Raw genomic sequence first — 13,768 nt, 5'->3', positions numbered from 1 at the left:
TAAGAATGGCCTATTACTGATTCAATATTACATGTCAAGCTCCAATCCAGTCTTGGTCAAAAACCAGGACTGCATATCTCCCTTAGATTACATCAAAATAAAATTCAAGAAAAGATTTCCATGCATGTATATAAAAAAAAAAGAAAAGAAAAGTGGAAAAGAAAACCATAGCATCTGAAGTTTAGCAAAACAAACAATAAAAATCTTTACAGAGGGGGGTAAAACATTATGATTTACTTTAATAATTTGTAGAGTTACCTGGTTTTCTATGATCAACAAGTGTCAAGGCTGAAGGTATTTAATGAGGCAGAAAAAAGGAAAGAAAACTACAATAGTGTCAGCAAGCCACAGAAAAAGAGATTTCTCCATGGCAAGCAGTCTGAAAAGAAACCACTTGATTTAGACCTGGCACAACAGACAGTAGACACTAATATATTAAACCCATTCATTTGTCTGATGTCCAAAGAGTGTAATGACCAATGGCCATAAAAGGTCAACCTTCAAACAAAATATTCATTGGAATATTGAGACTAATTTTTTTCACCTTGTGCACTGAAAACTTTGTATAGAAACTACGGGGTAGCAGATGGTGAGTCCAATCCAGATCGGATTGCACATCCAGTTAGCCCATACAACAGATGGACTGGGCTGCCATTTTGGTTCAAAGGGCACCATTCCCTCATATGTCATTGGTCTGACCTCCACTCCAACTCTTCTCTCTAATGAGTTAGTGAAACTGAAATGACAAATGACAGAAGAGGTAAACTCTATGTCTCTCGTTCAAGCATGAAATAAGAAACAAATTAATGCAAATATTAACGTTTTTCCATTTCATTTAAAGTAAATATAAACATGTGTACTTCGACAACAGCAATTTCAATTGATATGATCAGTGAAATTTACAATATTATCGTAAAAAACTGCTACAATCATTAAGAGAAAGTGTATTAACAAAATGCTATATATGGCAAACAATAATAAAATACTATCATTATTGCAATAAATGATGGCATACATTGTTATAATGGCAGCCTTTTGCCCTGGTCTCCTTTGTTGTATGAAAATTTTAGTTTGACAACATCTAATTTTTCTTATACTGCATGACTAAAAGAAACAAAATATCACTTAAACTATCAGGGACAGCGGCATCAGACTTCTGTAAACAAATGTAACGTATCACACTACACATTCTGTTATAGGAAGCAGGGGTATACCTCTCATGTCAACTGGATGATAAATTTACCCCCAAACAGAAAGCGATACCTGCCTGACATACATCTTATTCCAGTAACCTGACCATAATAGGAGGAATATCAGTACATGTAAACCCGCATATACATCATGTCCGACAATTTCATTATATGCTCATATGTACCAAAATGGCATTACTTTTCTGTTAATTATCTCTGATATGATTAAGACTAGCCTAATTTCATCATAAATGTATATTAGTATGTGCTTTTGGCAGAATATGGGCATATTGCAAGGCTGTTAATTTAATTACAACTTTATGCGATATATTGATATACTACAGTTTGTAGAAGTATTGTAGAACTCACTATGTAGTGAATAATTTTAAAGCTCTATTTGCAGAACTACTCAATTTCTTTCCAGCCATACAAATTTTTATTGAAATATATCAATACATCAGGTGTTCATTTTTAATTGATGGAATAATGTTATGTAGGTCATCAATACAAACAAACCCCTGGGGCCCCCAACTGTATGTACGTAGTAAATATCAAACACAAATAAGAGCACCTGCGAAGGTGTCAGGCGAGGGAAGATAGCTGGCGTCCACACAGACTTGGTCGGACTAGGAGACACATTGAGGTCACGGCACTCGTTAAAATGTCCACTTGTTCGCTGGAGATTTTTGCAAAGTGCTATGCCAAGTTGGTGGTTGTGCTCAAGTGGTACCAAATCAAGTCTTCTTAAATCGCACTTCAGAAAACACTACAGAAATATAATGGAACAGATATATGAAACCAGTAGAAGATTCAATGCTTAATTTCTTGATTTCACTTTATAAATCTTGTCGATTCCTATAAGTATGAAAAAATAAAACAAAGCTTTAAAGAAAAAAGTATAAAGATGAATTGAGATCTCTTTTGGCTCAAACTTAAAATGATCTGAAGAAAAAAAGATTTTAAATTTTTGTGAAGAATTTCTCATTTTCAAGACCCTGCTAGCTCCTGAATTCTTGAGAATTAGTTGTGGAAATATGGTTCCTTAGAAAAAGACCTGCTCCAAAAACCTTTAACCTGGTGACTTATCCAGAAAATGTAGGTCAGATCTAGCATCCAAAGCAAGTCCAATAGAATGCATCCTTTGATGTATCATCCATGTAATTTTGGGCAAAATAGGGCTTATAGTTACTTGGAAATGAGATCTGCTCCAAAACCTTTAACTTGGTCACTATTACAAAAATATAGGTCAGATCCAGGATTCTTTCGGAAGCTTCGGAATAAGTTTCAGCTTTCCTCAAGAAGATTTTAATAAATTTTTCCAATAAATTTCTATGCAAAAGCTTTAATTATATTCCCTATTGTGACCCCACCCTACCCTCAGTGGGCAATGATTTGAATAATTTAGAATCTACACTACCTCAGGAAGCTTCAACATAAGTTTCAGCTTTTCTGGTTCAGTGGTTCTTAAGAAGAAAATTTTTTAAACACCCAATTTTATGTTAACGCCCCCAAAATCTACCTGATTCAAGATCAATAATTTACCGCCTGTCAATCATTTAAAAAACAATAGCTTCTGATTTGATTGACATGCCAGCTACCCGTGCTACCTGATAGTCTGAGTTTGAGTCCTCTGAAAACGATTGCCTGGTCACGCGTCAAACACTTTCATGTAGCCGCCTTGTATACACAGGGGGTTAAAAAAGAATCTTGGTAAAATTTTATTTTAAAAAACAATTGAGAGTAGATAAATAAAACATGACTTCATAAATAGGCGATATATCGTCCAAGGAATCTGCTATTTGCCGATTAAAATTGGAATATGATAAATAGGAAAAGATATTTAGCACAAACGGCACGGATAAAAAAATCCTTTATCCGATGTTTTATCTACTTATATATGAATACAATCTATACCATGTTCTGTTGTAAAGTTCTGAAATGTCAGAAACAGCTGTCAAGTTTAGAGATTATAACTTTTAGTTCGAATTTCCTAACATCTGTCAATACCCAATATTCGAAATTAAAATTGAATATATACAGCCAAAGATCAATTCTTAAAAGTATTAAAAAAAATCTTGCAAAAAATAATCGAACACCCGGAAATGGTGAATATTTTTGACACTATTGTTGATCTGAACATAGGCAATATTCCTATCGCGGTACGGTACATTGTATATGTTCACACGGATAGGCCTACCTATGAATGGAATAATATTATATATTTTTTTAAGTGATATTTACACAAGTTTAATTAAAAAAAGATAATTATGTTTTCTTTGTAGTTTTACTCTGTGTTCTTTTCTTTAATCTGTCATTTTTTTTCAATATAAAAACGATATTTCTTTATAATTTTTTTCTTCTCGAATCATTAGATATCGCTGAAAGTGTTTATAAATAAATTAAATATTGAAATATTTCAATTAATTCAAGTAGTTTCACTCAAATTTATACACGGAACACGGAATGTTGACCCTGATCACCAAACACAGACTTCCTGTGTAATGCTACGTATACACAGATTTTTGACATCTTGGGTATTGGGGGTCTCCAGGTAAATAACACCACTATTACTTGGACCACTCCCCCTCCTCAGGTAACCGTACGGTAAAAAAATTGGGTCTTTAATAACCCAACACTACTTATTGCCTTTTCTTGATAATCTCCCCTTGGAAGAGGGCTTTGCCCTTCATTTGAATAATTCAGAATCTCTATCACCCAAGGACCTATCACCTATGTACCAACCTTGGTTAAAACTGGCCAAGTTGTTCTTGAGAAATAGTTGAAATGTGATAAGTTGACAGATGGACAGAAAACTAGATATAGATGGCTTGATGCCGGGCATCGAGTGATCAGAAAAGCTCACTTGAGCTTTCAACTCAGGTGAGCTAAAACCTAATTGACCCCCTCCCCCCTTCCCTTCAAATCGATTCTACCCTTTCATTTTTGGATGTATTCTTATAGAGAACATGCAAAATGAGTTTTTAAATACAATTGTTGTTGTATGGGTCATTCTCATGCAAATTTCAACCCAGTAAAATGGACTCCACGATTGAAAGTTCCTGTCAAGAAACCCTAATCATTTTTCATAGTTCATGGTTCTACATGAGGGCCATGACACACAAGAAAGAGAAGGGCTAATGAACTGGAAATCTACACCAGACTTTAATATGACAGGTTGTAGGGCACTGTAATTTATGCTCAAATAATTGAAATAAATTTAAAGATAATTTATTTTGGATTAGAAGAGTAAAAGGTTTCAAAATCTCTAATGAAGCAATTCAAATTCAAAATCATATAAATTTTACTAATTTAATCTCTGCTTTTCCAGGGCAATTAAGCCAGAATCTATACTCAGGTACAACCTGAAATCTTGATACAAGTAATTTATCTTTTTGATCAGGGTGTACATATTACTAGCTATCAAAACAACATATCTGGTTACTGTCTGTCTGTTCTCATCTGAGCATGCATCAAGGGCCACGCACGCACTCATTACCCCAGCATTGAGCTCTGGTGCATAAAAAACTGACCCTACAATCAGAATATAAAACCCCTCCTCTGGCTTTCGAAATATATATATGTCTTCTCTGTACTTGTCAGCAAGTGGGCAATTAAAACCTGGCAGCAGTGATGTAATACGTAATAGTTTGATTAAATGGCTATACCTACGTTATTAGGTTTTTGTTAAGACTTTCTCCGACTGAGAAGAAAAACATGCAAATGTGTGACTATATGTCATTAATACTAAAGATCTAGTGCCCTAAATACAGCTTCATAAATAAATTTAAAATCCAGGTCACCTTTATCTCTCCGTTTTCTTTATTTATATTGTATTTTAATAACTCAAATTGTCCTACAGGTAAACACAGGTAATACAAAGTCTGCTGCATCTTTTGTGTCAGTGCACATTGTATCATATAACACAAAAACCACATTTATCAACAATGCATAAAACGCACATCAAAGTACAGTTTTAATTAATTTCCATCAATCTAATTATTTCAAATAGTAGATGAAAAAGAAATTCCTATGGTTGACACCTTGTTATTCTACCATTTAACATTACACCTCTTAACAACCTACAATGAAGCAAGCTTGTTCAAATGTCCTAGGTCACAAAAACATGCTTAAACTAATGAACAATTAGAAAATATGCAACAAAAGATGTTCCCTCCCTAAGGCATGCAGAGCCTATAGACATCTCTTCAGAGATATGTACTTATCAGAGCTAGATAATCACCCTTGTAATTTAGTTATAAAGTGATAAAAACTGAGCCTGCTGTCTATAAATCACATGTGTATGCCCTATGGGTTTCTTAGCTCCTATCTTGGAATTTTCAGGGGAGATAAACTGTATATGAAGCATAACTATACACATCTCTGGATCATTAGGGCTCTTTTCAGAAAAAAATGTAAGAAGATAGAATAGTTATCATGAATTCAATCTCATTTAGCTTCTGGACAAATAACATTTACACTGATTTTTTTCTCTCAAATATGTATTAAGAATAAAATGTGCATGTACTTGATAGCATACAAAATTTAATAATTTTTTTTGACTTATCTAAAGTTTCCTCACATACAAATACTTTATCTAATTTGACATTCATGCAGTAATAAATGTCAATCGAATTTAACATTAAGTGACCTTGAACTCCTTACCTTTTAAAAACAAAAGGACAAAATTTGGTAGCATTTTCTCTTCATCTCACAACTTTACAGTTAATGTTTCATTTACATATTTATCTGATTTGTTACCTTCATACAGTGTATAAATTCTTTTAAACTTGGTGAATTTTAGCTTTAAAAACAGATTTTATGGGATGATAGGTGACAATGCTTCTATAGAGATTAACCCCCTTTCTCTCTCTTACACAGTTCCATAATACATAAACTATGATGAAGTTAGGAATATTCTTAACCCTCTTCATTTAGTGTTTGATATCAAAAAGAGAAATAAATTATCCCTATCATACCAATGTCTATTGCAAAAAAGCTTAAAATTATTGGTTGAAGATAGTAATAGCCACTATTACAGAACCTGATTTTCACAACTGAGAAAATCATGTTATCATCAGTTTAAACCAGAAGTCTCTGTCGAGACTGAAGCTCTACTGGTTTGTACTTATAGCAAAGGAAGAGGAAAGTACTTAAGCAGTTGGGAATTGAAAATTTACACAGGCAAAAAAGAGAATAATGATCCTTGAATAAGTCTCTTTATGTTCTTAGTGTAGTCTACTTGCAAGCCACATTATATTATAATCAGACTAAAACTGTATTTGAAGTAGCAAATTTGAGAGTAACAGAAATTGCTATCTTTATTAACCAAGGTAATAATGTTCACTGAAGTCAAAAACGGATATAAAGAATTATGTATCTTAGTGTAGTCTACTTGAGTGCCAAGTTATATTGAAATCAGACTAAATTTGTAGGAGGAGTAGCATTTTGAAAGAATTTCACAGAAATTTCTATTTTTAGTAACAACGCCAACACCGTTCGTTGAAATCAAAAACCGATATACAGAATTATGTATCTTAGTGTAGTTTACTCGTGTGCCAAGTTATATTGAAGTCAGACCAAAACTGTAGGAGGAGTAGCATTTTGAAAGAATTTCACAGAAATTTCTATTTTTAGTAACAACGCCAACATCGTTCGTCGAAATCAAAAACCGATATATAGAATTATGTATCTTAGTGTAGTCTACTTGTTTGCCAAGTTATATTGAAATCATACCAAAACTGTAGGAGGAGTAGCATTTTGAAAAATTGTTTACAGACAGACAGACGGACAGACGGACGGACGCCGAACGCATTACTATCGCATAAGCTCTTCTGGTCTCTGACCAGTAGAGCTAAAAATGAAAAGAAAAGTTTATTCTTTTTTTTTTTTTAGGGGGGGGGGGAGGGGTAAATAGGAAAGCTTTTACATGTTTTGAAAATACGTATATGTAAATCAAAAGACACTCAATTGCCAGAAGTGTATACTGTCCTGCCTCTACATTCTAGAATTAAGTCTGTTTACACAATAAAAAAAAAGTTGCATTAAAATTCCTGCAGCAAAGTCCTATAAATTGTCAATGAAATACCAACTGAAGTCATCAATTGAAAACTGAACAAATTACACACCACTAAAAAGTGATAAAAAAGTTGTAAAACCAGCTGCTCTTAAATATCTGCTGTGCAGAAAACTAATCAACAATGGGGGTTATTAGATTTGCTTTAGAATAATGGATTCATAATCATGGAATGAACAATAAGTTAACACACTGGGGAAGTCTGGTCCTATTTCCTTGGTCTGAATGGCCTAATGATATGGTCTCTGACCAGAAAAGCTAAGAACGAGAAGTCTCTGCTTTTGGTGAAGGTTTATACGGTTTCTCAAATGAAAGATAAACCCAATGGTCAAGAAATCAAAATTGTTGTTACCTAAAGGAAGGAATTATCTCTATAGATATACCTGTGAAATATAAAAGCTCAAGAGACAAGCTTTCAAATGTAAAGGTCAATGTTAAAATTTTCTAAAAGTGGGTGAAACTCCAAGGTCAAAGACAAATGGTCAAAGTTCAAAATACCATGGAAGAAGGTCTTGTCATAAGAAATACACAAGTGAAATATAAAAGTCATAGGACTGTTTAAAAGTTTGGGCCAAATTTAGTTTGTTTAAAAGTTAGTTCTTAAACTACAAGGTCAATGTCAAACAGTTAAAATTGTTGGTATTGAAAAGAAATCCCCCTATGAAATTTTAAAGCCCAAGTACTTTCTCCTATGCATTACTATGGAAAACTTTGTCTGCCCATAGTAACTTCATGTTCTCCATAATATATATTTCAAAATTATCTCTTCTTAAAAGATTTAAACAAAATTGAAGCCCCTTTAATATCCAAGAAAACCCAGCACTAAAGAACTATATGCGGTATTAACCAACATTTGCCCCCCAAAATCAAACTTTGATGGAGTAATATTTAATTAAGTCCTTAAACAGGGGAGTATATGCTGACTTCAAAGCACTGAATAATTTCATAAGTAATGACGTCATATGTACGTAATGACGTCACAAATATGACGTAAATTTCAGTTTTTTATGAATTTTGCAGAAAAATGTACATATTTCGTCGATATTTTAAATAAAAGTCACCGAGCGCATGTGTGTTCAGGATAAATATTTTGATATAATGTGTAGAATGATAATATCAATGAAATATGTCAATATTGTTCCTGAACACACATGCACTCTATAAATTTTAAAGCTTAAATTGTTGAAATTTTGTCCATTTTGTCCTCTTTCTGAAAAAGGATATAAAATCGGACTAGTTTGTGACGTCATAAAAACAGAAATTGTGAATACACTGCTCTGGAACTATAATATTTTCTGTTAACTTATATTTCTCGTACAATTTATTGAATTCAGCACATTTCAGGAAGTTTTCAAAATTTGACTTTTGTGGGGGCAAACATATGCAATATACCGCATATAGTTCTTTGTTTGAAATTGATCAAGTGTTTCTGGATAAGAAGAAGAAAAATAAAGGTTTTTAACAACAAAAACAAAACCACAAAGTAGACATTGCAGAAATTTTGACAGAAAAGCTCACTAGAACCTTTTGCTCATGTGAGCTATAAAAAAAGAGTTAAATTTATGTGAAAATTTGCCCCAACTTTATAATTTCACTTGTAAATGACATATAATTATGTATAACAGTAATATCCTAATTCAGTTAAATATACAATAAAAACACTGATGGTTATCAAATAATTAACAAGAACGGTGCATTAACCTTGCTTAATTTAGGGGGGAGGGACTGAATAGAGGGCTATGAACCTTGGTTATTCAATTTAACTTGTGACAATAAGTTTACTATTATTTTCACCAAATTGCCTGTATTTGAGAAAGTCTACTGAATAATGACTAGACATTTTTGACAGGTAAATCCATGTGTTCAGTGAGGACTAACAATGAGTCTTCTAAAGACACTCCTAAACAAATGGGATCATCTGTCACAAAGACCGGGGCATGACAGGGCAGTCACACCAGAGGAAACGGAATCTTGGTCCCAGCACAGCCATCAGCTGAGGACATCAACATTTGTCCAAAATCCTGGTAGGATGTAAAGCAGTCATATGTCACCCTCAGCAGTAACTGAATCCTACAATTCTTATTGGCTGATGAAGATTTATTGATGATTTGATTGGATAATCCCTGTCAGATAAAAAGGAGCCTGTTCATTTTGCCAGTTCATTGGTACAGATGTTGAATGGTCTCGTTTGTTGTCAATGGAACATTGTGGAGTGTGGACCCATTTCTAAATCTACTGATCAGTGTGCTACAAATCAATCTATAGCTTCCAAAATTCATCAATGGTCTCTGAACTGGGACAGTCACTTACACACTCACCTTATATATGAATATTTTAAAATAAATGGTTCTCACAAAGTGTGCGTCTCTGTGTGAAAGCCAATTTGTTAAAACTGTGTCAAAATCAGCCATGTCATTTATCTTCATAATAAAATATACAACACTGTTTGTGACAGAATTGCGCCTGGTACTATAATATCACAAACTAATAGGTCAGTGTTAACTACCTCTTACAGAATTGTTATAGGAGACTTCCCTTGATGTAGTGCCAGGGTATCAAAACAATAGATCTGTAGAGTTTCTGACAGAGGGGTCACCGACTCTAGAGTACCAGGATCTACCTATCTTTGTCTCCATCATTGCATTAATTCTCAATAAAATCAAACCCTTTTAACAACGTGGTATAACAGAAAACAAACCCATGAAAATTCATGTTTTTTCACATTTATATAAAAATACATGTATGGCAGAAATTATCATTTTATGAAATTCATAATAAAAAATATCGATGTTCACTTTTTGCTAGATAAAATCTACAGGAGATAATGCAACATCTGGACGTATATCAGGAGTGCTTTAAAATTGAAGTAGATATAATGAAATCTAAAACATTTCTCCTAAATCCAGAGGTGAAACACAACGAAGATACCGGGTATATCAGAAAAGTTTAAAGTGATGCAAGTGTATATTAGTTTCATCTTTTATAACCTTCTTCTTCAAACAATTTCATTAAATTTTAACTATTTCTTTTATCATCTCCCTTTGAAAAATGAGCCTTCATCCATGGAGTAGAACCTGTGAAAAATTTTAAAGACAAGACAGACAGACAGACAGACACTGTTTGATCAGTAAAGCTTTCATGTGTGGCTCAGGTGAAAAAAGTAAGAAAATTTTAAAATTCAGAATTGAAAATCCAAAACCTCTGAAGGTCCCCTTTACAAACATGAAGATTGTAGAAAGGTCTTAAGGCAATGCAATTCTTGTCTGATCTCTAACAGATCTCCATAATTTCTGAAAGCCTGGAAATGTTTATGCAGAAAAATGTTATAAGGAGAGCATAAAATGTTTGTTTTGTGATGAAAAATTGATAGTATAGCCACATTTCAGGATGACCTGTTGAGATCACTGAGCATTCCAAGTGCTCAAGGAGAGTGAGAGATCTTTCAGAAATTAGTGGTTACAATGCTTTGTGTTGTGACTCCTGAGAGTTTGATGAGTGATTCTTTTGTGACCAATCCAGATCATTGAGAATGCTATAGAGATCGTTCAAAAATCAGGTGCAACAAAGATATTTTACTGAAAAACCTAAAGAAAATAAAAAGGAGATTGCAAAGAGATCAAAACATCTTAGGGTCTTTGCAAGATGTTTTTCTTTATAGGATGCTTTTCTGAGAAATGATTAAGTGATCTTTCTGTGCTCTTTGGGGCATTCTGCTAGAGTCTATGACCTTTGCAATCTTTGAGAGACTATTATGGGTAGAGTGAAAACTATGAAGAGACCACAGAGACTAAAACACTCTGGGAAATCACTCAGAGAGCATTACAATGGCTTGGTGACTATTACAGGATTACTGGCAGATAAGTCAGTTTTGCAATGCTCAGCATCCTTTTAATGGTTTTATCCTCTGTGTAAGGGTTTTTTACCAGTCCCCTAGTCGTGTGTACAGTAATTTGTCTCAGTTTATACCTGTAGACATTGCTGTTCATAGAAAGATCATATATTCTCCCTACTACTAAAGGGTAACAATTACCATGTATGCCACAAAATTCGTCAACACTATGAGAATATGTTTAACAGTTTGAGGGCTACCTTGAATTAATCTTTGTCACTGATAATTCTAATTAATTCATCACAATCAATCATTAAACCAATATGTTTAAAGGTATAAAGTTTATGCTCATTAAGAAGCAGTTTAAAAATACGTATATTCTGCAATGCATTTCTTGTTGCAGTAACAAATGACTTATCTTAGGAATTACTTTTTTTGCCACTAAAACATTCTGGTTTTTGTTACTTACCATAAAGAATTTAACTATTCTGCAAGCTTTGTATGGTAAACATGTTTCCCTTTTTTCCAATACATATTGCACCTGGGTGAATATTTGGGGAAGAGTGGCATGCAGGGTCCTGTCCACAAGCACCTGTGTTAAAAAATCTGAAAGTTAAGATTTTTAAACATCTAAAATGCATTTCTAATACATGTATATGTACTGTAAATGATTAGCAAATTCCCTTGGGACCTGAACTCTTGAGACAAAAGATATGAAGGCACAAGTTTGGTAGAAGGACCAATATTCCTCACAAAAACTTTGTCTGCAAGGCATTCATAAGTAAAGAAGCATTTTTTAAAGACCTGCAATGGGAATATATAGTTACGAGGGAGGTAATATGCACATCTTTCCATTACAATTACATATATACATGTACATCTGTTACAAAGTGCTATCATTTAAGAAATAAACAACGTTATTCAGTGAACATGGCGTTATGAATAGCAATTGCTCTGCTGGCATATTCCATGATGCGCGCTAGCTATTCATAATGCCATGTTCACTGAATAATCGTTGTTTATTACTTATATTTGCATTCTTTGATTTTTTTTTTCAAGAATATCAGAGGAAATCCTGACTTACATTAGGACACGGCTTCTTGTCTTCAGTAAAGAAAAACATACGGCTTTGAAATCAGTACACCTGATCAATGTTCCTTTTCTCTAATAAATCACAAACAATTTATAAAGTATTTCCCTCTCAAACACAATTATCTGGATACAAGCAGCGCCGTCATCACATTCTCTTAATTTTTGTTTTGATAGAGTTGTGACGTCATCGATCAACGTTATTGAAACCCTCTGACAAAAATCAATAATTTAACACTATGATGAAAAATGAGAATGCTTTTATAATGATTATTACTCCAGAATGCTTTTCTATGATTTTTTTTAGTTTTTCTATTTATCTTTTTAATAGCTGAAATAATTCTTGAAATAGATATACTAGTTAAAGAAATTTTCTCTTTCTGTATGTTATTACCCAAGTGTGAAGAGTTATCGTTCTTTGTACAAATATGCATGATACAAAAAAATTAAAATATGGCAGTTCTCTCAATTTTTCAAAAGTTTTATTATACAATTAAATACATTGACCAAAATTAAATTTTTAAAGATATAAATCAGCAATTCTAAATATTCTGAATTTCTTTTTTTTTCAAAGAATATTATTAAAAACTTATTTTTATTCCTCTTATGAAATATTTCATATATATACTTCTCAACACAATATATAAGTGTCATAGAGCTTGTTCTACACGAGTGTGATATAGCAATTGCATTGATAGAAGATGCAATTGTGTCTATAGTCCTATGAACGCAGTTGATGACTGCATGGCCATAGTGGGAGAGAGCAGTGGATACGCAAATATACTCTAATAATATACCCCCCCCCCCCCCCCCCCCCCCCCCCCCAGTGTCTCCCAGTGGACACAAGGTTGATACTATATATCGATCGGAATGATATAAGATCTTCCTTATGCTTCATGAAATGAACTAATGTTACTCCAATTTAAAAGAAAAATGAGCAGCTAGACCAAATGTCAAAAACCTCTCAAGGATTTTTAAAGCACTGGTACATTACACAAGAATTGGTTTACACCTGTGCTAAAAAACATCCAACACCTAATGTTACATCAAGAGATTAAATAAATTTCTGTTCTGAAAAACAAACCAGTTTATATCTCACTTGAACTGTTCATCCAGTATAAATCTTTTTGACATAATGCTTTTGAAGTCTGGGATTAATTTACTATCAATTATGCCTTATTGAACCTCCATAGTAGGATTACATATGGTAAAAGTGTTACTTTTGTATGAAAAGTAACTCTACCTAACCTTTTCTACCCCCAAGGTTGTTTCTATGTTTTATCTAAGGGAAACTTATTAAATGGGGATTCACATCCAAAATTTCAATTTACAACAGAGTATTAATTTTGGACACATCTCTGAATAGTGATGCATATACATAATTTACCAATATATATTATTTGGTAAAGTATAATTCACAAAAAATCCATTCAAATTGTACTCCACTACCTATGAATAATCTGCATGTTTGAGGGTGTAGATATGTTTTTCCTGCTTGCAGGTGTGCATCCTGGTTTGGTTCCTATCTCTGATCACTTTACCATACTCTGCTATCACAGATATACGTCACAGGGTCGTGGCACCTGA

At 33.3% G+C, this 13,768-nt stretch overlaps 1 protein-coding gene across 1 annotated transcript; it reads right to left on the bottom strand.

The window, feature by feature from the left end:
* Positions 1–296: 296 nt before the first annotated feature.
* LOC134235647 (uncharacterized) lies at positions 297–12,299 on the bottom strand. The gene is made up of 5 exons (XM_062717788.1): positions 12,177–12,299; positions 11,562–11,684; positions 1,762–1,956; positions 545–736; positions 297–379 (listed from the first exon to the last, which is right to left on the bottom strand). Exons 1-4 carry the CDS (start codon positions 12,213–12,215, stop codon positions 728–730), a joined length of 366 nt encoding a protein of 121 aa, XP_062573772.1. The 5' UTR covers positions 12,216–12,299; the 3' UTR covers positions 297–379; positions 545–727.
* Positions 12,300–13,768: the final 1,469 nt, after the last annotated feature.

The sequence above is a fragment of the Saccostrea cucullata genome, unplaced genomic scaffold (assembly GCF_032062105.1).
Source record: "Saccostrea cucullata isolate Sc308-1 unplaced genomic scaffold, CSIRO_AGI_Scuc_v1 ctg117, whole genome shotgun sequence".
In the NCBI taxonomy this organism is placed as follows: domain Eukaryota; kingdom Metazoa; phylum Mollusca; class Bivalvia; order Ostreida; family Ostreidae; genus Saccostrea; species Saccostrea cuccullata.
Note: the sequence above shows the minus strand (reverse complement) of the source record. Positions and strands in the feature narration are given on the sequence as shown.

Bases quoted from the DNA above. Each gene is read 5' to 3' on its own strand.
- LOC134235647 (XM_062717788.1), bottom strand. From the start codon at position 12,215: ATGTTTTTCTTTACTGAAGACAAGAAGCCGTGTCCTAAT. The intron at 11,685-12,176 runs GTAAGTCAGGAT...TTTTTAACACAG, and splicing joins ACAAGAAGCCGTGTCCTAAT to GTGCTTGTGGACAGGACCCT. The intron at 1,957-11,561 runs GTAAGTAACAAA...ATATTTCTGTAG, and splicing joins GAATAGTTAAATTCTTTATG to TGTTTTCTGAAGTGCGATTT.